At 38.9% G+C, this 25,405-nt stretch overlaps 1 protein-coding gene across 2 annotated transcripts in view; it reads left to right on the plus strand.

Moving 5' to 3' along the window:
- The window catches only part of LOC149814727 (uncharacterized), a 109,655-nt gene that overhangs the window by 44,088 nt on the left and 40,162 nt on the right, over nucleotides 1–25,405 (plus strand). For both annotated transcript variants that reach the window (XM_089988489.1, XM_089988487.1), the window contains exons 5-12: nucleotides 3,869–3,978; nucleotides 4,070–4,147; nucleotides 4,242–4,348; nucleotides 22,903–22,997; nucleotides 23,076–23,191; nucleotides 23,305–23,408; nucleotides 23,512–23,589; nucleotides 23,797–23,875. In XM_089988489.1, coding sequence (XP_089844615.1) covers nucleotides 3,869–3,978; nucleotides 4,070–4,147; nucleotides 4,242–4,348; nucleotides 22,903–22,997; nucleotides 23,076–23,191; nucleotides 23,305–23,408; nucleotides 23,512–23,589; nucleotides 23,797–23,875 — 767 coding nt within the window. The remainder of the gene's footprint in view (nucleotides 1–3,868; nucleotides 3,979–4,069; nucleotides 4,148–4,241; nucleotides 4,349–22,902; nucleotides 22,998–23,075; nucleotides 23,192–23,304; nucleotides 23,409–23,511; nucleotides 23,590–23,796; nucleotides 23,876–25,405) is intronic.

Consider the following 25,405-nt stretch of genomic DNA (forward strand, 5'->3'; position numbering starts at 1 on the left):
AAGGCAGCTTCTGCCCAAAAGTCTTTAGGGACTTGATTTGCTATTAATAAAGTTCTAGTGGTTTCTATAATATGGCGATGTTTTCGTTCTGCCAGTCCATTTTGTTGAGGTGTATAAGGACAAGATCTTTGATGTGTGATGCCATGCAATTTAAGATAATTTTGAAAATCTGTGGATAAAAACTTTCCCCCTAAATCTGTGCGAAAAATAGTAATATCATTTTGAAACTTGTTTTTAACCATATTATGAAAAGTTTGAAAGTATGAAAATACTTCAGACTTATGTTTGAGAAAGTACATCCACGTATGTCGGGAGAAATCATCGACAAAAATAACATAGTAAACAAATCCTCCTTTAGAAATTACTGGTGCAGGACCCCAAACATCCGAGTGTATTAGTTCAAGTAGTCTTGAAGAGAAAAAGGTTCTGTTCTGAAATGGTAATTTTTTCATTTTGCCGAGAATACAATCTTTACAATCAAATGATTCAGAGTTACAAAATTTCCCTAGATTTGGAAAATGTTGGATTTTGGCTATATGTGGGTGACCAAGTCTCTTATGCCACAGTTCCAACTCTATTTTTTGAATATTATAACAAAAAGCTTTCTTCGGTATTTCCAAAAAATCCATGTAATAGAGTCCTCCTTCTCTATGGCCTTCCCCAATCAGCTTGCCTGACTGGCGATCCTGTACCCAACAACCATGAGAAGAAAAAGAAATATTACACCCATAATCAGAAATTTGAGATACATATAAAAGATTTAAATTTAATTTGGGAACATGTCTAATTTCTGGAATAAAATTTTTTTTTGTTTTATAAATTTTTTCAAAATTTCCTATTCCTTCTATTTCAAGAGAAATCCCATCAGCAGTAAAGACCTTTGACACACTTGTTTTATTTTTAACATATTTGGATAGACTTTGATTATTTGGGGTCATATGAAAAGATGCACCAGAGTCAAGAAGCCAAGAAATTTTACCTAGATCAGAAAAAGATGAGGCTGCTGCGCCGGTTGAAGCTTCAGATGAGGAAGAGGCACCTTTGATGAGAGGCTGAAGAATCTCCATTAGTTGGGCCAGGGAAACTGGTGCATCCTGATCTTTAGGCTCCGATCAAGCAATTGCAGCTCTTTTTTCTCTCAGCTCCTTAAGTTTGGGACATTGTGGCCTGTAGTGTCCCGGTTCATGACAGTGATTACAAATAACTTTCTTCTTATCATAGTCACCATTTTGTCGGTTAAAGTGAGGAGGCCTATATGATCGAACATGATTCCCTGGTCTAGACAAGGCTAAAACGGAATCATCTTCAATTTTTAAAGAACCTTTCCGGAGACGATTTTCTTCCATTGTTAACTCTTCAATAGTTTCAACAATAGAAGGAATTTTTCCCCGGTGAAGTAGGGCCGATTTAGTGGTTTCAAATTCCGGCCTTAATCCAGTGATAAACAGGTAAAAATGTTCAGCATCGAGTTGTTTCTGACGAAGCTCGATGTCTTCGGCACAATGCCACTTTGGTTCTAAAAAGAAAAGTTCTTCCCAAAGTTCGGACAACCCATTGTAATATTCACGAATAGTTTTGTCTCCTTGTGTCATCATTCGAACTTTTTCTTGGAGGTTGCACACGTGTGCAATATCTTTAAGGGAATATATATTCTTAAGGTATTCCCATGCCTTATCGGCATGATCAAATTTGGCAAGACTTGAGCATTTTTTAATGTCAATGCTATTGATAAGCCATGACATTATCTTCGCATGAGATATTCTCCATTCTTTCCATTTCTTCTCGTATGAGGCAATAGCCTTGATTTTCTCTTCTTCCGATAGAGGGACCTCTTTATCTCCCTTTTTTTTAGTAAGAGATAGCTTAAGTTCCGAATCGGAACCATCCACAATCCCCCATAAGCCTTTTCCCCATATATGGTGCTTCATGATTGAAGCCCATGTTACATAGTTCGTATCGCTTAGTTTCATAGGCATGATGGTGACTTTATTATTGTCATCCATCGATTACAAGGAGAGAAAGAATAGGGATAGAAGAGAAACAAGAAGGAAAATGAAAAAGAAAGAAAAAAAAAACAATACAACAAGATGTGAAATCTTCTCCAATGAAGTGATAAAACACTTCTCTTCAAGTGGCGAACACTTTTGCAAACGGGCACGGAAACCGAGGCAGCTTTTCCTCAAGATTTAGTACTTCCGCGGCTCATGATACCATGAAATGAAATGGGGGATCTTCGAAACACGAGCTTAGATTAACAAGGGCAAGTGTCAAGAATGACACTAAAGCATAACCCTTAAAAAGGGTATAACTGGAAACAAAATAAAAATAAAAATATATTCTTTATTGATATGAAAAACCAATTGCTTAAGAAGCATTGGAGTAAAATACAAGAGGGGCTGCACCCCTTTATATACACAGCTGAAAGATGACTCAATAGAGCTGTTGGGCACAGTCCAACAGCTCTATTTAGAGCTGTTGGAATGTGTCAGTCCAACAGCTCTATTGCTAGTCAAGTCTGGACAGGACTTGACTAGCAACCGTCATTCTAGTTCAAATTGAACTAGATGACATAAAGACAAAAAATAAAAATAAAGGAAAAAAATTACAGAAATGAAAAATGTATTTATATATATATAATAATATAATATTATTATATATACATATATGTACAGTTTTACATTTTAACACCTATGACTAGAGGTGCAATTGATACACCTACTTATTCAATATTACAAACTGTTGCGTAATATTTGCAAGGTTACTTCATTTTTCTTTTAAGTTTGGCATGTTTCATAACCCTTATACATTTATTATAATGTGTCAAATAGGTTAAATTTGTTTGTTTGGTGGTTTTATTCATGTAGAACCTAGGTATGTAAAATTAAATTGTAACAAAGCACTTTTAAATAGTAGGAAACTATCAGGCCCCTTCTCTCTATATATATACACACACTCCCACACCTCCACGAAGAAAAGGAAAATACTTATGCTTTTTTGACTCCCTAGAAATAAGAAAATATTTCCCTTTTCTCTTGCTCTTTTTTAGCACATTTAATTTTATAATAAGATTACAATATTCCTATTTTAGAACTACAAAGTTATAGTGTAAGATATTGATGTGTTCCTTAAAGACTCATTCGTATAGGATGTGGCAGAAGTCTCGCTGCTGATTGCTTTTGATGCCAACCATTTTCCTTTGTCCAGGCATTATACTAGCATCAGGCGCCTAGTACCGGCAGAGCTAGGTGGTAGTTAGGAAATGGTTAAGGCTCCTCCTTGGGGACTTGAGGGAAGCCTTATAAGGCAATATTTAAAGGTCATAGGTTAAAGAGACCCCGCATAGTTGGGATAAGGCTTGATGATGATGATGTATGGTATTCTATAGTAAATATCCAAAGTATCCTAATCTTGAGTTTCTTACTGTAGGTGCAAATGATATGATATTGCATAATAGGTATAAATATGAAAAGCAACACAGACCTGAGGATAAAATTGCTAGTGCCATCATAAGCATTAGTAGGTGATATTCCTTGAAAGAGAATAACAGGTGAACTTCAGTGTGAAATCTGTGTATTGCATGCATATGATTGTGTAGTCATTTGCATATTTTTTTTGTAATTAGAAGAATGCTAATCCCTTCTGCCACGATGGACTTTCCAAATGGTTGTGTCTGAGCATTTGTACACATAAACAAAGTATGTGCAATCCTGGAGATCCTGTACACAACACTGCAAATAAAGCTGTAGAAGCATCAACTCATGTTCTATTTTGTCTGGAGAAAAGTATAGCTTCATGGGATAAGGAATCTGATCTTTTTTAATTAATTTTCTTTTTCTTGCCTTTTTAAATTGTGTTCATGAATTTGCAGCTATATTTGATCGATCAGGACGGTATGTAATTACTGGATCAGATGACCGTCTTGTCAAGATATGGTCCATGGAAACTGCATTTTGCTTATCTAGCTGTCGTGGACATGAAGTGAGTTTGCTGCTGCTTTAGTAATTACTGTTCTTGGACCATAGTTCATATCATATCATTTGGATTAAATTATATGGAGCTTGGGTTTCAGGGGGACATTACTGATTTGGCTGTCAGTTCAAACAACGCCTTGGTGGCATCTGCTTCAAATGATTTCATTATTCGAGTTGTAAGGCTCCTTTTTTGTCTAGTATTTGCATTTTAATTGGAGAGACTTCTTGTGCCTTTTCTAAAATTTGACTTTGAATATTTTGTAATCACAGTGGCGCTTGCCTGATGGAATGCCAATATCTGTCTTGAGGGGTCATACTGGTGCTGTTACTGCCATTGCTTTTAGTCCAAGGCCATCTGCTGTTTATCAGCTTCTGTCGTAAGTCATTTTGTGTGATTAAATATTTGGTCGATTGCTTTGTATTACCATTTGTTATTATTGAGATTGTTTTCTGTGCATCTTATTGTGATACATGAAACAGGTTGATAAGTCCAGACATCTTTTTGTTGGTTTGTAATGTTATCTGATGAAGGTTCTGTCAGCAGTGTTGGTTTTAGGGATGCTATCCACTCTTCAAATAGGTGCCTAGACAATGGCCCTGTTTTAAGATGTTCTCATTGTTGTGAAGGTAGCGAAAATGGGGAACTTGGTGGTCTCTAGGAGAGGTCTGAGTTCCGATAAAGTAAAACTGTAATGCTATTAGGGGTTGTCGAGCTGGGTTTTGGTTCCTAGAACTCATTTAAAAATTAAAAAAAAACCCAAAAAATAAAAATTATAACAAATTCATATGCTGCGATAGAAAATAATCAAAGTTAGCATTAACGTCAATTAAAAATGGATATGCATTAAGCGATTAACATCAACTATATATAATCTTACAATTATAATTAATGTATAGAACATATTAGTCATCTTCATTGAACATTTCACGTTCTTTTTCAAAGATTACATCTTGTGGTGGCTGTGTGGCGAGTCGTGTCCATTCACTTTTGTAGTTGCTTTTTCCAGATTGCCAAGAAGCTTAACACATACATTGCTTGGAATATGAGGCAAGCGACATGGTTCCACAAAATCATTTGAAAGGCCTACAACTTGGCATTTAAAATGATACAAACCCCTGCACATCATGTAGCCACAAAACATGTCATAAAATCTCTTTAAAAGTAAAAAAGATGTATTGCCACTCCAGGTCATCGCTGTTTTGGGATATTGCCATTAATAAGTATAATCCTTACAAAAAAGTTAGTTCATTATAATCTATGAACGCTGAAACAAAATTTGTATGCATAAGGGGTATCATAATTCATGCCAAAAGTTAAAATTTAGAGAAGCATTAGGACCAAAGTCCTTACAGATCTCAAAAGCCTATATCTATCTATAGATTCTATACATACCATAGTCACATGTATCTTAAGGTAATCTCTTGCTAGGGGTTTTCCGGAAGATATTTTCAAAAGTGATTTTCTTGGGAAAATATTAGGAGCTTTAAAACTTGAAAAATATAAATAATAATAATAAGATAGGAAATTAATAGGTTTTCTCTTAATTTTGTTGCAATAAAGAGAAAGGAAAAAGTTTTAGAAGTTTTTAAAATACAAAAGAAACCAAAAAAATAGAAAAACTGATCTTAAATGATATAAAAATAAGTTTTTTTTTTAATATTGCAAAAATGTTGTGATAATATCACAATATTTTGCCGATATATATTGGTCTTCAACTCGATGATTATCTTCCTTTATTGCAGCCTCCATGTAAGATGATGTCAAGGATGAATTGTAGCAATATTTCTCTGATGAATGCAGCATGTGCTTGTGCCTTTCTTCTATTATCTACTTCAATGCTCACAACAAGCTTAGCAAGAGCATTGTAACAAAACCAACAAAATCACAATAGAGTGCCACTAAGGCTACAATGGATCACAAAAGCAAAATGGTCACTTATGGACCCACACAATCTCACAAGGAGAATCACACTATAACTCACAAGTAAAATATAATATGCTTCACATTAACAAAGTGCTTGAAAAAGCATTGGAAGATCTCCTTATATAGACAAAAGAGAAGACACAAGAAGAAGACAAAAGAAGAAGACTAAAGAATAAGACAAAGGGGGCAGTCCAGGTAGAGGTTGGGCTAGGCCTCAACGATCATAAATATGACCCTTGAGCTAGTCCCAATGACTAGTTGGGCTGTCCCAATTCATATTCACCATAAAAAATAATAAACAAAAAATATAAAGTCAGCCCCTAATGGGCTGACCCCTATTACAATAGAAAATGACTGAAATACCCTTGATGGGTATTTCAGTTTACATACACAACAATACACACACACATACACACACACACAAAGAGAGTACAATCTCTTAACACCAACTCATTGTGCAACAACGACAGTTTGCCAAGGAGGAAGTGAAGTCTAGGCGACGGAAGCGCTTTGGTGAAAAAGTCTGCCAGTTGATACTCAAATGAGACATATGGCAACATGATAGTCTTCTTTATAAATTCTTCACGAATATAGTGGCAATCTATGTCATATGGGTGCGGGTGCAGGTACGGGGGTGCGGCACTTTCAAAAAACTTGGGTGCGGGGGTGCGGCAAAAAAAAAAAAATATATATATATATATAGTCCAAAAGTTGGACATGAATGACCCTAGGTGCGTTGACTGCATCGAGTGCGGGTGCGACACCTAGTTGAAGAGTCCCAGTGACATAGGTGGCAATCCATTTTGATGTGTTTGGTTCTTTCATAGAATGTATGATTGCCCGCTATGTAAATTGTGCTCTTGTTATTACAACACAGTCTTGAGGATTCTGCTGTGTGAACTCCCAAGTCTTCTAACAACTGTCTCAATCATACTAATTCAGAAGTAGTTGTCGCCATGGCACGATACTTTGCTTTTATAGATGAAAGAGACACCTCTTGTTGTTTCTTATATCTCCGCGAAATTAGAGAATCACCTACAAATACACAAACTGGTGGTTGAGTGTCTATCATTCACATCTTTCCCCTAATCAAAATCAAAATATGCAATAACTTCTAATGAAGACAAAAATAAAAGAAATAATCCATAATTTATAGTGTTTTTAATATATCTAGTAATCCTCATTACAACACTCATGTGTATTATAGTAGGAGCATGCTGAAATTGACTAACAAAATGAATATCATTAGCGATATCATGACAAGTAATAAAGAGATAAGATAGGGCTCCAATCATTTGTCTATATGGAGTTGGGTTCTTTACATGCTCTCGATTATCTTTCTTCATCTTTGCGTTGATGACATCTAGAGTATCAATTCTTTTCTCATCAGAAAACTCGGATCACTATATTATCTTGACAACATACTTAGTCTGAGATAAAAAATAACCACAAGATGAATATGCCACCTCAATACCATGAAAGTAACGTAAAAAACTAAGATCTGTCATCTCAAAATCAGACTTGAGAACATCTTTGATATGACTAACTCCCTTCTTATCTCCTTCTGTGATAATCATGTCATCCACATTGAGCAACAAGATAGTCCCTGCATCAGAAGACTTAACAAACAATGCAATGTCAGTATAATATGATTTAAAACCTAGTTAGGTCATCATAGTACTAAATCGATCATACCAAGCCTTAGGGGCTTGTTTTAAGCCATAAAAAACCTTTCACAAACAAAGAACTCTTATATGTGCTAACTCTAAACTTGGAGGTGGTTTCATATAAACTTTCTTATTAAGATTGTCATTTAAAAAGGCATTTTTAACATCTATCTGAAAAATATTTTATTTTTTAATTGAAGCTATAGAAATGAGGCTTCTAACAGTAATCATACGAGCAACATGAGCAAATGTCTCTTCGTAGTCGATACCGTACTCTTGACTATATTCTTTAGCTACAAGTCTAGCTTTATACCTCTCTAATGTTCCATCACTTTTGGTTTTAACTTTGTAAACCCACGTTCATCTTTCCTAAGTTTTTGCCTTTTCTAAAACTTATAATTCATTGTTCACGAAACTAGTCCATTCTTGATCATTTTTAGCCTCATTATATGAGGAGGGTTCTACATATGAGTGAATGGGCACAAGACAAGCTCTATAATGAGGTTCGAATGATTCATAAGATACAAACCTATTAGGTGCCTTAGACATTCTTATTGATATCTGATGCAGTCCACGTCGGAGGAGGAATGAAAACAGAAGCCCACCGTGAATCGGTGTGGCCCAAATTCTTTATTATTCTCAATAAGTTTCAATAATCAATGGGGAAAACAACCAATAGTAAAGGAATGAAGGAAACATAATGCAAGTAACAAGGAATAAGCAAAAAAGAACAGAAAGAAATGACGGCTGAAGCTTTTCAAAACAATCCCCCCCACGCAGCCCTAGGCGTGGGCCCTTTAAAGGCTATTTACTGGACCCGGGTCGCGGGTCTAGACTTGGATCCGAACCGCGATCCGGGTCAACTTCCATCTGCTGCTGGTTCTGTGACGTGCGAACTCCACCACGCCTGGAGTAGGTGCGCAGGGGTACCTCCCTGCGTCGCGGCTCCGTACCTGCAAGGGGGGTCATACACGTGAAGCCGCTCATCTGTCCTTTGTGGTGGATCGGGTGGCCTGATGAGCCCAATCGGGTCCTGCCCTGCATCATTCTCCCCTGGTTGGGAAGAAGTCGGCTCTGACGACTTCTTGTTGCCACAATAAGCATATAGATCAGCCATATTGAAAATAGGAGAAATATGCCAATCATCGGGCAGCTCAAGGAGGTAGGCATTCGAACCCAATCGCTGAAGGATCCTAAAAGGGCCATACTTCTTAGGACTTAATTTGCTATAGGTGCCTACAGAAAAACGCTCTGGACGTAGATACACCCAGACGAGTTGACCGTCATGGAAGTGGACATCACGACGACCCTGATCTACAAAAGCTTTGTAGGCCTCGTAGCTTTCGACAAGTTTGGCACGGACTTGTCTGTGAATGTCACGCATATATTCGACGACATCAAAAGCATCCAGAGCTGGAGCTGAAAGATCTGACACAGGGGCTAGGTCAACGACATGGGTGGGTGACCGATCATACACTACTTGGAACGGAGATTTACCAATAGAACGGTTAATGGAATTGTTATATGCAAACTCGGCTTCGGGCAATACGAGGTCCCAAGTTTTGACATTTTCCCCCACTAGGCTCCGTAACAAATTTCCTAAGGTGCGGTTCACAACTTCGGTTTGGCCATCGGTCTGGGGGTGATACGCACTACTGAATTGAAGCTTAGTCTTCAACAGGGCCATAACGATTTCCAAAAGTGACTCATAAAACGCGTGTCACGATCAGAAGTGATTGTGTGGGGTAGTCCATGGAAGCGGGCAACGTCCTTGAAATAATAGGACGCGACTAAAGAGGCATCGGTGGTTCGCTTACACGGGACAAAGATAGCCATTTTGGAGAACCGGTCAACAACGACTAAAATTGAATCAAAACGATGTGGTGTTCTGGGGAGGCCCACGATAAAATCCATGGATACGTGCTCCCACGACCGTTCAGGAATGGGTAACGGAGTATACAGACCACTATTCTGACGATGACCCTTGGACACTTGACACACATGACACCCTTGGATGAACTTGACAACATCTTTGCGCATTTTGGGCCAAAAGTATCGTTCATCTAACAGAGCGAACGTCTTATCATGCCCGAAATGCCCTGCTAACCCTCCTTCATGTAATTCAGAAATCAACTGAAGCCTAAGGGAGAAATCGGGCACACATAATTTGTTCCCACGGAAGAGGTAACCATTATGAATACAAAAACGGGGGTCGAGGGTGCGATCTGAAGAGATGCACTCTTCCCAGACTTGGTGAAAATCAGGGTCTGTGGGGTATAATTCCTTGCATTGTTCGAAACCAATGACCTGCAGTGACATAGTCATCAAAAGGCTGTTCTTCCTACTAAGAGCGTCAGCCACCTTGTTCAGGGTACCAGATTGATGTCGAAGCGAAAATGTGTACTCTTGCAAGAAGCTGACCCACTTGGCATGACGAGCACTCAACTTCTTTTGACTATTCAGATACTTCAATGCTTCATGGTCCGTATACAAGACAAATTCCTTATAAATGAGATAATGTCTTGGGGGTAGGCCAATCGACAATCGCGCGGACTTTTGTGGGGTCGGCCTTGACTCCATCGGATGACACAATAAAACCTAAGAACACGACACTGGACGTCATAAACTCACACTTTTTTGCATTGTCATACAATTTTTCCTTCCTCAAAATTTCTAAGACTTGACGCAGGTGACTCAAATGATCGAACAATGACGAACTATAAGTCAAAATATCGTCAAAGTAGACAACAACAAACTTCCCAATACACGGACGCAGGACTTGGGTCATCATGTTCATGAAGGTACTTGGGGCATTAGATAATCCAAACGGCATGACTAACCACTCGTACAATCCATCACGTGTCTTGAATGTCGTTTTCCACTCACCCCCTTCCCGTATACGAATCTAGTGATACCCGCTTTTTAAATCTATTTTAGAGAAAATTGAGGCACCAGATAACATATCAAACATATCGTCCAAACGGGGAATGGGAAAACGATATTTGACTATGATGCGATCGATTGCGCGACTATCCACACACATGCGCATGGACCCATCTTTCTTAGGAGTGAGTAAGGCGGGTACTGCACAAGGGCTAACACTCTTGCGAATGAAACCCTTTTGCATTAATTCCTGAACCTGTCTTAATAACTCGGTATGCTCGGAGGGGTTCATGCTATATGCGGGAAGGTTGGGTAGACTCGACCCTGGCACAAAGTCAATGGCATGCTGGACTACCCTTGTCGAAGGTAATCCATGAGGTAGGTCATCCGGCATAATGTCGCGGAATTCCTCTAGAAGAGGGGCAACGTTCGCAGGAATGGACACTGACGAACTCATCACGGGCTTTGCCACCAGGGCATAACAATAGCCATCTTCCTGACAATGGTTCAAGAAAAGCCGGTACGAGAGGCCTGCTAGTCTGGGGACTCGCTCAGGTTTGTCCACTGTGGGAAAGCCGGTCTCCTTGATAGGTAGAAGGACTATCTTATGGCCATTAAAGATAAAAGTGTATGTGTTCTTGCGGCCATCGTGAGTTGTCTGGCGATCAAACTGCCAGGGACGTCTCAAAAGGATGTGACACGCATGCATAGGGGCTACATCACGCCACACCTCATCGTAGTAGTGTTCCCCCATGGAAAACCGGACTAGGCATCGCTGAGTGATGGGAACCTCGTTTCCTTTCTTGAACCAGGCCATCTTATAGGGTTGGGACAACTTCTCGGTGTTGAGTTTCAAGGTAGAAACCACACTCTCAGACACCATGTTCTCGCATGCTCCGGTGTCAATGATAACATCACAAGCGTGACCCTCACAGTTGCACCGGGTCATAAAAATGTTATTCCTTAACCATTTGGATGGGGCCGATTCTCGGGGTGTGGTCAACACATGACGGATTGACAACAAACTTTCGACGTTACCGTCGAACTCTATAACTTCCCTCTCATCCTCGTCTTCAACTAATGACTTGGTGTCACTATCACTCTCACTCGCAGATGCGGACTCTACAATTCCTTCAACAAGATATGTGTTCTTGCTCACGGTGGGACACTTAGACGCGACATGCCCTAACTCCTGACATCTAAAACAACGAAGGGTCGACTCACTAGGTTTGGCTTTGGACCGGGTGTGGAAAGCTGGGCTTGACTGGTCAGGTTTGCTAAAGTCTGCTCTAGGCTTTGAATCACTAGGGAAGCTTGCTCCCCTGGTTGGGAAACCCGACTTAGGTCGACTGGTGGGTTCACTACGGGAAATCCTATATTCTTGCCTCCTTTTCAGCTTGTCCTCGATGTTCATGGCGTAACTGCTGGCCTGATCTAATGTCTCAACTGTGACACAACTAAAATCATCAGAGATAGCAGGACGGAGACCCGAAATGTACCTCGTGACCTGCTGGCGGGCTGTTTCCTCGATCTGCACACGCAGGGAAAGACGATGGAACTCCGCAGTGTACTCTGCTACAGTTCGGGAGCCTTGACGCAGGGTCAGGTATTCCTTATAGGCTCGCTCGGCGTGATCCGAAGGCACGAATTTGGACTGCATCAATCTTTGCATTTCCTCCCATGACTGTACGCGCTCTAATCCATGCCGCTCTCTCGATCGTTGTAGCTCCACCCACCATGTCTGTGCTAGGCCTCTCAATCGAGTAGACGCTAGTGAGACACGACGATGTTCAGCGACGGTGTGATAGTCGAAGAAGAACTGCACGACATAAGACCAGTCGAAGAACTGCTCTGCGTCGAATCGCTCCGCAAACTCCGGAAGATCCAGTTTCACCTCGTAAGTGGAGGAGTGTTCTGGTGCTCTCTGTTGTCGCGGCTCCACCATTCCTGCAGGATGCTCGTTCCAGAAATTGTCGTCGTCCCATACTGCTTCATTGTCCGTAGTGCGGTACTGCGCGCCGGGATGCTGGTGCTGTCGAACTCTACCGATGAGGGGTCGGCGGTCAGGGCGCGCCGGTTCCTGCTGACATTGCCTCGGTCTGGCTTGCCCGTGGGCGGGCACCATCTGCGGTCGGTATTGGGGTACTGGGATGACGGGAAGTCCAAGGTAGGGTGGAGGGTTCAGGTGGGGTTCAGGTTCTTGGCGGGTAGGGTTGGTATAATATGGTTGTGGGTTAGGAGTATGGTGTTGGGTCGGATGCTGTATTGGGTTCTGGGTCAGGGTTGGGTGGACAGGTGGGTTTGGGTTTGGGTACAGGGCCTGGTGAGTATATTGATGGGTTGACTCGCCCGATGGGATATGGATCGGGCCCGTTCCTATACTACTCGTCGGACCCAGATATGGATGGGTTGGATCGAGGTTCGAGTTGTGGGGATAAGAGGCTTGGTTTGAACTCGATCCCCGATCCATAAGATTATGGGTCTGGTTTTGACCCAGCTCAAATCCAAACTGGAGCTCCGTCCGGGTTCGATATGGGTTTGGGTCGACATGGGGTCTATTTTGAGGGTCAAAATTAATGGGTTGGTTCTGGTTCGGGACTACCCGCGAACCGAAACCAACTAGGTAGGCTGGGTAAGGGGGGTCTACACCCAGACCCGCTCCCTGAGACCCAACGGCTGGTCCCAGCGAAACAGGCTTGTGCCCTGCTGTAGCGAACACTGGGCTGGACCCTCTTGGGTCTGGTCCAACTAAATAGGTTTGGCCCGCTCCCGCTCGTAGAGGTGCAATCTCAGAGCCTCCCCGCGCGGGATCGGGAGGGAGAGATGAATCTCTCCGGATTCGGGTAGACGAACCCGGGTCTGCGGCAGGGCCCAGCGTGACGGGGCCCTGCCGACCCAGCTCCATCTGCAGCGCACCTTACGTGATGCCCTACCATGAACCAGGGCCTGCAGGTGGGCCCAACGCAAGGCTGGGGCCCTGCAGGCTTGGGTCGACCTGCGGTGTAGCCACATATACACATGACCACGAGCCCAGACCTGCAGGTGGACCCGGCGCACTGCTGGGGTCCTGCAGGCTCGGCCCCACCTGTGATCCCAACACAGGAGCATGCTGTTTGGGGTGAGGGACCATTACCAGGGAGTTACTGCTCATCGGTGCTCCCTGGTGCTGCTGAAAGATGCCCAGATCAGGGGTGATGGTTGTCGCCGGCAGGAACGCAGCGACGCGACCCTGCTGGAGTTGCGTCAGCTGCTGGGGTTCGGCAATGCTGGGAATCAAACCTGCGGCTGCGCCATCGACGAGGTCTGCGCCTGGTATTGCGCACGGCTCTTTGGGCGATTCGAGTGTTGTTACGCGGTCCTCAAACCTATCCATCCTCTTCGACAGGCCGACGATATCCCTACTCATTCGCAGCATATTCTCCTGGATTTTCGTTAACACGTCCATTACGCGCAGTAAGGGATCTTCGCTGCCAGCCTCCTCACGCTCTTCGCCTCGTGCCTGATCGGTCCCCCTTCAAGAGTCATCTCGCTGATGAAGGTGGACGCCGGAGCTCTGATACCACTTTGATGCAGTCCACGTCGGAGGAGGAATGAAAACAGAAGCCCACCGTGAATCGGTGTGGCCCAAACTCTTTATTATTCTCAATAAGTTTCAATAATCAATGGGGAAAACAACCAATAGTAAAGGAATGAAGGAAACAGAATGCAAGTAACAAGGAATAAGCAAAAAAGAACAGAAAGAAATGACGGCTGAAGCTTTTCAAAACAATCCCCCCAACGCAGCCCTAGGCGTGGGCCCTTTAAAGGCTATTTACTGGACCCGGGTCGCGGGTCCAGACTTGGATCCGAACCGCGATCCGGGTCAACTTCCATCTGTTGCTGGTTCTGTGACGTGCGAACTCCACCATGCCTGGAGTAGGTGCGCAGGGTTACCTCCCTGCGTCGCGGCTCCGTACCTGCAAGGGGGGTCATACACGTGAAGCCGCTCATTTGTCCTTTGTGGCGGATCGGGTGACACGATGGGCCCAATCGGGTCCTGCCCTGCATCAATATCCTAACACTAGAGTGATCTATGTCTTGACTTTGAGAATACCTTTCTAATGCACATGGAGAATGTTCTTGAGTTCGACGAGAATAGACTTGTATTTCATTGGGAGTGACGTCATTGTCAACTATATTAATAGAAGTATCATGTGGATCATGAATGTCATCATTGTCACTCTCATGCACATCTTGAATGACATTACCATCATTCACATTAATAATATCATTATCATGCTCTTCAATATTACCAATACACATTAAATCAAACAAATGAAAGAGTACTCACATGGTTTCTTAGACTCAATTTTTCCAAATTCATTTTCTTTTTCAAGAAAAGTCACATTTCTTGAAACATAAAGCTTGTCCTTTTCAATACCATAACACCTATATCCTTTTTGGTTTTCATCTTAGTCTAAGAAAATACAAGGGATGGCCTTTGCGGAAAGTTTATCATTTTTTGAAGAAAAAAAAAACATTTGCAACCAAGGACCCTTAATATTTTATAATCGTGAGGCATTTTAAACAATTTTTCAATAGGAGAAATATTTTTTAATATAGTTGAATGCATTCTATTAATTAAATAGACTATCATGGGAGCGGTTTCGGCCCAAAACCTTTTTTGGAACATTTTTGGATATGAGAAGAGTCCTAGTGGTTTTAATGATGTGCCTATGTTTTCTTTCGGCTAAACCATTTTGTTTGGTGTATGTGAACATGATTTTGATGAACAATCCCTTGTTGGTTAAGACAATTTTAAAGTCATTTGATATAAATTCTCCTCCGAATCGGATCTAAAGATTTTAATAAAGGAATCAAATACTTCGGATTTGAGTTTAAGAAAATAAATCCATGTGTATCTACTATAGTCATGCATAAAAATAACATAATAAGATACTCTTCCTTTAGATATAGTCGGTGTTGGTCCCCATACATCCGAGTGTTTTAACTCAGATGATTCTTTAGAAACAAAATAACTAGGTCCAAAAGGTAAAAAATTCATCTTTCCAAGAATACAATCTTCACAAACTAATTTATTTCATTACAATTTTCAAGAAAGGAAAACAAATACATTTTTAACAGGCTTGGATGTTCTAATCTCCTATGACAATTTTCAATGTCCTTTTCAACAAACTTACAAAAAAAATGATGGGAGAGTTCTAAGTTGTCCATATAGTTGATGTTACCTCTTCTATTGCCTCGCCCAATCGGCTTCTCAGACTGAAGATCTTGCACCAAGCAACCCCTAGATGAAAAAGTGACCCTACACCCATGGTCGGTAATTTACGAAACAGATGAGAGATTTAAATTTAGTTTGGGTACTACTCTAATGTTTGAAATATGAAAATTTTGGCTATTTTTAGAAAAATCTTTTAAAGTACCAAAAATATGGACTTTTAAAGATATTCTATCAGCTGCTAAAACATGCAAATTATTTGGGTTAATATGGTATTCGGATAGTACAAACTCATTAGGAGTCATATGGAAAGAAGCACCAGAATCTTGAATCTAAGAAGTCGTACCAGGATCCACGCAGGTAGAAATGACCGTACTGAAAAGAGAAGAGTTTTGATTTTTGAATAGTGTTTGAAGAGCTTTCACGAGTTGATCAAGAGACATATTTTCAACACTTTTGGAGCCTTCATTTACTCCACCATTTTCGAATGATGGCCCCATGGAGGCCGTTTTCCTCCTCTTTGGACAAAATGGCTTTGATGTGGCCCAATTCATTGACATGATTTTCTTTTTGGAATCATAGTCATTTGAACTTCTTCCAAAATGTGGAGGTTTGTTGACTCTTGAGTTGCTTTCGGGCCTTGACATTGCAAACATCAATTCTTCATCCTTGGTAGAGGAGGATTTATTTAACCTATTCTCTTTCATAGTTAGTTCTTCAAGAGTCTCAACTATGGAAGAGTACCTCCTCTATGTGGACGTGCCACTTTGGTTCTTTCAAATTCAGGCCTAAACCCGTTTACAAATTGATAGATTTTTTTTGACTTGCTTTTCATAAAGTTCTATATCTAGTGGACAATGCTACTTAGGCTCAAGAAGAGCTAATTCATCCCAAAGGAGAAACCAGACATTATAATATTCTCTTATGCTCATGTCTCCTTGGGTCATAGTTCTCATCTTATTCTGGATGTTACATATATGGGCTATATCTCTTAGAGAATACATATGTTGAAGATACCTCCAAGCATCTCTATCAATTCAAATTTTGCTAAACTAGAACACTTTTTTATGTCTACACTATTGATGAGCCACCCCATAATTTTGGAGTGACCCATCTTCTACTCTTTCCATCTTCTTTCGTAGGTTGCAACGACTTTGTTCATGTCATTTCTTTGCCGTTTTCATTCTTGGTAAGTACAAGCTTTGGTTCTTTTTCGGTGCCATCCACCTAACACCATAAACCTTTTTACCAAATTTTATGTTTTACTATAGATGCCCACGTCACATAATTGGTGTCATTGAGTGTCACGAGAATGAAAACAATGACGTCTCTTTCATCCTCCGTAGATACAAAAGAAGAAGAGAGATAGAGAAAGAGAAGAAGATGGAGAGAGAGAAAAGAATGAATGGAGGCAAAGTTTTTTTGGAACACCTAAATTCCACAATCTCGCGTCCACACGAACATGCTTCACGAAGATCTCAATACCGATGGCTCTGATACCATGTAACAAACCAACAAAATCACCTTAGAGTGCCACTAAGGCTACAATGGATCACAAAAGCAAAGTGGTCACTTATGGACCTACACAATCTCACAAGGAGAATCACATTAACAACTAACAAGTAAAATATAATATGTTTCACATTAACAAAGTGCTTAGAAAAGCATACATATTACAATGGGGAAGATCCCCTTATATAGACAAAAGAGAGGACACAAGAATAAGACAAAAGAAGACTGATAAAGAATATGACAAAAAGGACAGCCCATGTAGAGTATGGGCTAGGCCCCCAACGGTCATAAATATGACCGATGGAACTAGCCCAACGACTAGTTGGGCTGTCCCAAGTCATATTCACTATAAAAAACAAAAGCAAAAAGGAAAGATAATAAACAAAAACTATATTACAATAAAAAATGACTGAAATATCCTTGATGGTTATTTCAGTTTACATGCACAACAATATATATAGTCACTAGAATATGAAAACTGAAATATGAGAACTAGAAATATGGGCATTTCCAACACTTTTTTCGCAAATCCAACCATGTGGATGTGTTTGGCATGGTGAATTTGCTAGGAATCAACCTTTGGATCGTTAATTTTTTTATGAAAAAATGCGATTTTTGAATGTTTGAATATTTAAGAAGTTTATGAGCCATTGATTTTAAAGGCTTAAAAAAAATCTTGTTTATGCATCAAAATCGATGATTCAAGAGCGGGTTATTATAAAACCAAGCATGTAGATCACATCCGTATGGTTAGATTCAAGAGAAAAAAACAAAAAATACATGAAAATTACGGTTCACACATTAGTTCTCATATTCTAGTGACTATATATATACACACAAAAAGAGTACGATCTCTTAACAGATCATTAGATGAAATATGAGGATGGATACATAATTGTAGAGTGGAATTGTTATGACTACAACTTGACATAAAATTTATACAATCCCCATGCATTATAAAACTAAAAAATGCATTTTATTATTCCTTTCAAACGTGTCCCCAAGTCAACTAGTTTGCAATATTACGATTATGGATAATTTTAGTGGTATATCCATAAAATGTAAAAACAGAAGGGGAAAACGAATTTGGGGAGAGAAAATGGGGCCAAAATGTCAAATCCTCTTCAAAAACATCAAATTAAATAGTTGACCCCATTTTTAACCTCCTAACACGAGCTGGAAAAAATAGGCCTTTATTTTGATTCCTATACTATTATTACATGAGTGTGCAAGAACGGCTTTATAAATACAAAAAAGTACATGAAAGAATAACCCAACACTGGTAATACATCCATATTACATTCCTCAACAACATCAAGGCCATTTAAGAAAATGATCAGATTGGAGATCAATTGTAAATTGATTTTGTTCTAGGAACACAATAAATGTTGAGCATATTTAGTTGCAACATGAGTGGTTCGATTATATAACTTGATTCTTGTCATCATGGTTCATAGATATCAGCAATACTTTCAAAATATCATGATTCATCATTGTATTTTTAGTGAACGATATTAAAGGGAAAATATCATAATATCACGTCTCATGATAATATCACAAAATTATTAGTTCTTTTTAATGTTTTTATTTATTTTCTACATCTTAAATATGTTTCTCTTCTTTCTTTTACAATTTTATTTTTTAGCATATATGTATTTATTGTCTAAACATGATATTTTCTTATGTTTGTTATTTTTATATTTTTAAAAAATTTTACGCCCCTAGATTTTCTTGAGATTTGTCAACCTAACCCATAATAACATGAGAAATAGCCTCATCGAGGTATAAATGATATCGATATTTGTGACTATGCTTGTCATACACACACCAGCATTTGTACCAATTTGACATGGGTTGCAAATTTTATTTATCATTCAACAAAATTGCAGGCAAAATTGAAAAGGGAGAAAAAAATGCAATCATGCATTTAAAAGTGGTTCTTAGACATAGAACAGGATGCTGTCTATAGCAAGGTGAGTCAAGGAGAATAATATTGCATTGGGTTCCATCATTATTACAAAGCATAGTCTCAAATATCGCCGATATTTTGAAAATATCACAATATTAAAGTTGTAAAATGAAAAAATGATATTAAAAGTAAAATATCGGCAATTCATATATATCTCGATAATATTGCTATCACAACCCAAGTAGCTGTTACTTTTTCAAAACATTTAGTGTAGGAGTATTTTGGGATTTTTGAAAAAAAGGGATACATATGTCGTTATTGGTTATTTAACAGGTTACTTTTGGTATTGATTTTATAACTTTTTCTTTTAGGTTTTTAACTTTAAGTCTTTTAACGTAAGGGGGGTCTTTTGACCTTGACCCCAGATACTCGACACTCACGGCTGCGACAGGGCAAAAAGGAGGAAGAGAAAGAGTAAGGGAATGAAGAAAAGAAGGAAGGATAGAAAGAAAGTGGCATGGCTGCGACAGGGCAAAAAGGAGGAAGAGAAAGAGGAAGGGAATGAAGAAAAGAAGGAAGGATAGAAAGAAAGTGGAAGGTAAGGAAGGAAATAAAGAGGTGGGGGTTGTCAATGGTTGCCCTGCGACAGCGGAAGAAAGAAGGAAAAGAAGAAGGGGCAGAAGGAAGGGAAGGAAAAAAATAAGGAAAAAAAGAGGTAGGAAAAGAAGAAAAGAGTCATGGGGGTTGTCGGTGGCTGCCCTGCGACAGGGGAAGAAAGAAGGAAGGAAGAAAGGGAAGAAGGGAAGGAAGAAAAAAAGGAAGGAAAGAAAGATGAAGGAAAAGAAAAAAAGAAGGAAAGGGAAGGAAAGGAAAAAGAGGAAAGGAAATAAAAAAAGAAGTGAAGGAAAAATGCCTAGAGAAAAAGATGATTTTTGGCAGCTTGGAGAAAACCTAGAAGGTGGAAAAGTGTTATGTAACTATTGCAAAATAAAATTTTCAGGTGGAATCACTCAGTTTAAGTACCATGAAAGCATGTAAAGGAGTTCCAGAGTTGGTAAATATGTCAATTGCAGCATGTCAAGATATGGAGAAACCAACCAAGAACAGTAAGATCACGTCTTACATGGATGCATCAAGTGAACAAAGGCACAATTCATCACTGGGTATGATTTTTTGCAAGCGTCTTTCTTCTTCTTTATTAGGGGGCATTCAAAAAATAATGCCTGGAATGTGGAAAAATCAAGAGAAGGAACATATTGATAGTCTTCTTTTCAATGTTCTTGTTATGAACAATCTGCTTTTTAATTTGTTAAGATTTCTAGAGTTCAAAAATTTGCTTATTGCAATTGGTAATCATGGCCTTGGTTATGTGCCACCAAGTAGTTGCACGAACAGAAATGTTGGATGAGGCAAAATAAAAAGTTTTCAAATATATAGAAAATGTTAAATCTTCTTGGTCTACTACTGGGTGCACTATTATGCCAGATATTTAAATGGATACCATTAGAAATAGGTCCTACATAAACCTACTGGTCAATTCTCCAAGTGGTGCAATTTTCATGAAGTCGGATGTTGCAGAAGGAAAAATCGAAGATATACATTTTATTATTAATTTTCTAACTCCTTCTATAGAAGAGATTGACCCTCAAAATGTCGTCTAAATTGTGATTGATAATGGGAGCAATTACAGAAAAGTAGGGATAAGTTTCCCAACATTTTCAAAACATCATGTGCTGCACACAAGATTGATTTGATGTTGAAGAGATTAATAATTTGCCCTCATGTATCTGGCACTATGGTTGATGCTAGGATGATTGTAAAGTTCATCTACAACAAGCAACTTGTTTTAGACATAATGAGAACCCAAACTAAGGGAAGAGAATTGCAAAGGCCTGGTGTCAGAAGATTTGCTTCTCATTTTATATGGTTGCATCAATCTTGAGACAAGAGGGAAGCCTTAGATTTATGGTTGCCTCATCTAAATGGAGAAAGTGAGACATTACCAAGGGGAATGAAGGGAGAGAAGTGACACACAATTCAAGAAGAATATTTTTTGGAAAAATGGGAAGGGCATCATTATGGTTGTAGAGCCATTGGTTAGAGTTTTAAGAACAACAGATGGAGAAGGAGCTACAATTGGTTATTTGTATAAGACACTAGATTGAGCAAAAGATGCCTTCAATGATGAAATCAACAAGTATAAGGTGTATTGGGATATCATTGACAAGAGGTGGAACAAGCTTTTACACAACCCTCTACATGCTACAACAACTTATTTGAATTGTCCTTTCTTTTGGGATAAGAAGGTCAAATTGGATAAAGAAGTTAGAAAAGGACTTGACATTGTTACCAATAGAATAGTTACCAAAGAATGGATCTCATCTACTCAGCACATCCAAGTAAGTTTTTCTCTCATTTTTTATGTATAATTTCATTTATAAATATATTATTTATCAAATATTCAATATAAGAACATGAAATTAACAAACAAAATATTTCAACTTTTTAACTTTTCAAGTTTTTATCCTTTTCATGGCTATGGTGGGAAATGTTTGGTGGATGTTATCCTAAGTTACAAAACTTAGCAATGAAAATTTTGCGACAACCATGTAGTGCCTTGGCTTGTGATCTGAATTGGAGTGCATTTGAGTCAGCCAATACGAAGAATAGAAACCAGTTTTTTCCCACAAGACAATGATTTGATGTTTGTATGCATGAACACACTCATGAAGAACATGGTTCAAGAGATAGAAAAGTTCAATGCAAGTGCAATTGATATGGATAAGATAGATTTTGAGGAAGTAGATGTAGAAGGTGGAGCAGTCTATGAAAGTGAAGATGAATATGATGCACGAAGACGATCAAACGATGAAGATAGCTCGAACTCGGACTCTTATGCTGATGATAATTTTAATTATGCTTGATCTTGTTTTTCTTTTTATGTTGGAGATTAGGATTATGTTAAGATTTAAGAACCTTGCAAGACATTATAAATTTGGAAGTGTAATCTTTACTATCTAGTCTAGTGCAATGCTTAGGATCAATAATTTCCTGCATATTTAGGTTGTTTGTCATGTTGTTTATGTCATATTATGTCTCCTTTGCTTTACATCTATTTTTTCTTTTTCTTTTTCTATTTTTTTCATTTTGTTTTTTAAGTCCCGAGATGTATTGGAAAACCTATAATATCCCAATATTATACCTCGCCGAGATATAGCCGATACCAATATTTGTGAAAGATAGGCCTATCCGTACTCATCTAGAGCGTGGGAGGAACAATGGAGTTGCTATTGTGCAGGAAATATGTTTTCACCACTTATTGAGGGAACTGTTAACTCTAATATGTTTATCTATTGGAAAGATTATTTTTTTAATAATTTCTCAAGTTTATGTGGGGAAGCATTGAATTTGAAAAAAAATAAAAGAGAATACGACCATGTAGTTAGAAATATGAAAAATAGTATTTCCTATGGATAGATAAAGATCTAATGTGAAAAATAGTACTAAGAGAAAAAAATACTGTGGATTAGGCTGGCAATGTTGCCTTATTGTCAATTGTTGCAAAGTACTTGAGGGATTTTTTTTCTTTTCCACGCCCCATAATATCAGCAAGTTCATCATAATATATGCCTTCACTTACTATTGCTTGATTGAGTTAGTATGTTGGTTTTCTGGACCTCAGGCTATGGTGAACTTTCTTCTTTTTCCACTTGAGGTCGTCCTGCATTTTGTGCCGGGTTTTCCTTTTAATTTCATTGCGTTTCAGTAAGCATAGAGTATTAGTTCACGTGGCTCTATTTGACTCTTCCCTTGTATAGGTCATCTGATGATGGAACATGTAGGATCTGGGATGCTAGATCCTCCAACATCAACCCACGGATTTACATCCCAAAGCCTCCAGATCCAGTAGCTGGTTAGATTGTTACTGTGTTGTGTATTGTGAGTTTGCTGAATGCTGCTGATTATTTATAAGTGATTCATTTGAATGCAGGAAAGAGCAATGATGTTTCTCAAATATCAACTCAACAAAATCACCAAATCTTATGTTGTGCATTCAATGCTAATGGAACCGTTTTTGTCACTGGTAGCTCAGATACATTTGCAAGGGTTTGTAACAATGTCCTGTTGACTGTGCACTTCCATTGTTGTACTCTTTACTTGACGGATTTGACACTTATAGCCGGAATCCTCAGTTTCTGATTTGTTTTCAATACTATTAGGTGTGGAATGCTTGTAAACTGAATTCAGAGGACTCTGACCAACCAAATCATGAAATTGATGTATTGTCTGGTCATGAAAATGATGTGAATTATGTGCAGTTTAGGTTACTCTCTCTCTCTCTCTCTTGTGGGTGTGTGCATGCATCTTTTTGTAGACTAAAGTTTTTCCTTTCACATACTGACATGTGTGTCTGTGTAATGATTCAGTGGCTGTGCTGTGGCTTCTAGATCCGCTACTGCTGATGCTGCTAAGGAGGAAAATGTTCCAAAATTTAAAAATTCCTGGTCTGTTTCTGTTTTCTACAAGTCAGCTATCTGAAGTCTGTTAAGCAAATAGACAGTTTTCTTGTTTATCTTGCCTTTGAGATTTTAATTGTATATGTCATAGTTTATATAATGAGCATAAATGGGAATATTTAGATTTATGTATCATATTTCTTTTTGTAATCGTTATGCTCTTCTTTGCTAATCGATGTGTAGTCGTATTGACAGGTTTACTCTTGACAATATAGTCACTTGTTCCCGTGATGGCAGTGCAATCATTTGGATTCCTAGGTCACGTCGTTCTCATGTGAGTTCTTTTTTTTGTCTTTAATCAATTAGATGCATTCTGTCCACCGGAAAAAGGTCGGCTTATTTCTCCTGTTTACCAAAAAATGTGGATGAAATTTGTGTTTGAAACACAATGTGGAGATCCGTTTCTATCAAAATAAAAAGTCTGTATAGACATTTTTTTGGATGGTGTCAAACGAGCCCTTCTTGCCATTATCTTTTGAGCATGTTAGTTTATTTTTCTTACATAAGTTGCTTGATCTTGACACCCACAATATTGTTTGGATTTTTCATTCATAAATTTGATCCTTCGTTTTACATAGTCTTATGTTGACATGATTTGATTCATGATTTGCTGGCTAGTTTAATGCTATTGACACTTGATGCAATAGAAAATCCCAGTCTGGAATGTCCGTCAAGCAACCTTAATTATATTGTCTGTCTACTACAAGTAAGAAATTGAGAGAAAATGGGTCAATTGAAAGTGACTGGTATCATCGATAATTTTTATAATACTGGGAGGGCTAGGTCACATAGGTATGGATGTGGGCATGGGGTACGACATGGGTATGAAGGCTACATCGCGAAATGTTCCAAGAGGATGAGTAGGTGTGTACAGATATACACACATACATTCTAACATGCAAAAAAATGCACAACCTTGCTACATCTTAGTAGTTGTGCTAGATATGAAGTTATAGACTGTTAATCACGAACTAAAAGTCTGAAGTATGTCAAGTGTTGGTAGTCAACTGACCGACAATAACAAATATATGATAGTAGTAGTCAATTTTGGTGTGTAATGTAGGGTAGATATTAATTGGATCATAAGATAGGTAAATGGATTGAGTTAAGTTCGAAACCTAGATGATTCATACCTAAGAGTGCCTAATATTTGTACCAGCACGAAACTGCTATGGTGGATCAGTAGAAGTCATGTTACATAATAGAATCAGAAGGAACTTTTGTCATCTTGAGCAAGCTGCTTTATAATATGTTTATATCGTGTCAACTATAGATATGTATCTCCTTCATGGAATTTCTCTTGATACTTGAACATCTATAACTTTTATCTTACATAAAAAGGAATCCCTCGACTATTTATTTATTTAATTTTCCACTTTCCTTCATGTTGATGCATCGATATCTCTCACATATATTCTATTGGAGATTATTTGATAGTTGATACATACAGATTGAGGATTTTGGTGAAGATATTAAGTCAGATTTTTCAGGATGCCAAAACATATAAACATTTCCTGATATGGCTTCACTTTGAGTAAGACATAATGCACTTTTATATGTTTTGGGTTGCTTATGAGAATCATGTGATTGGGACTGCAACTGCGTGTCATCAGCTTTTTTTTTGTGTGTGTGTATGTGTGTGTGTGGGGGGGGGGGGGTCTTTAGGCCGCAATCAGCAGTAATAGCATACAATTTTAACTATTGTAGCCTTTTTGCAGGCTAGAATGGTTGGTTAGGGTGCACTGCCATGAATTACCCTTTTGCATGGATGAATGATGCCCCCTTTCCACGAAAGATCCCAATT

Source organism: Nuphar pumila, chromosome 15, assembly GCF_984573655.1.
Source record: "Nuphar pumila chromosome 15, dmNupPumi1.hap1.1, whole genome shotgun sequence".
NCBI lineage: Eukaryota > Viridiplantae > Streptophyta > Magnoliopsida > Nymphaeales > Nymphaeaceae > Nuphar > Nuphar pumila.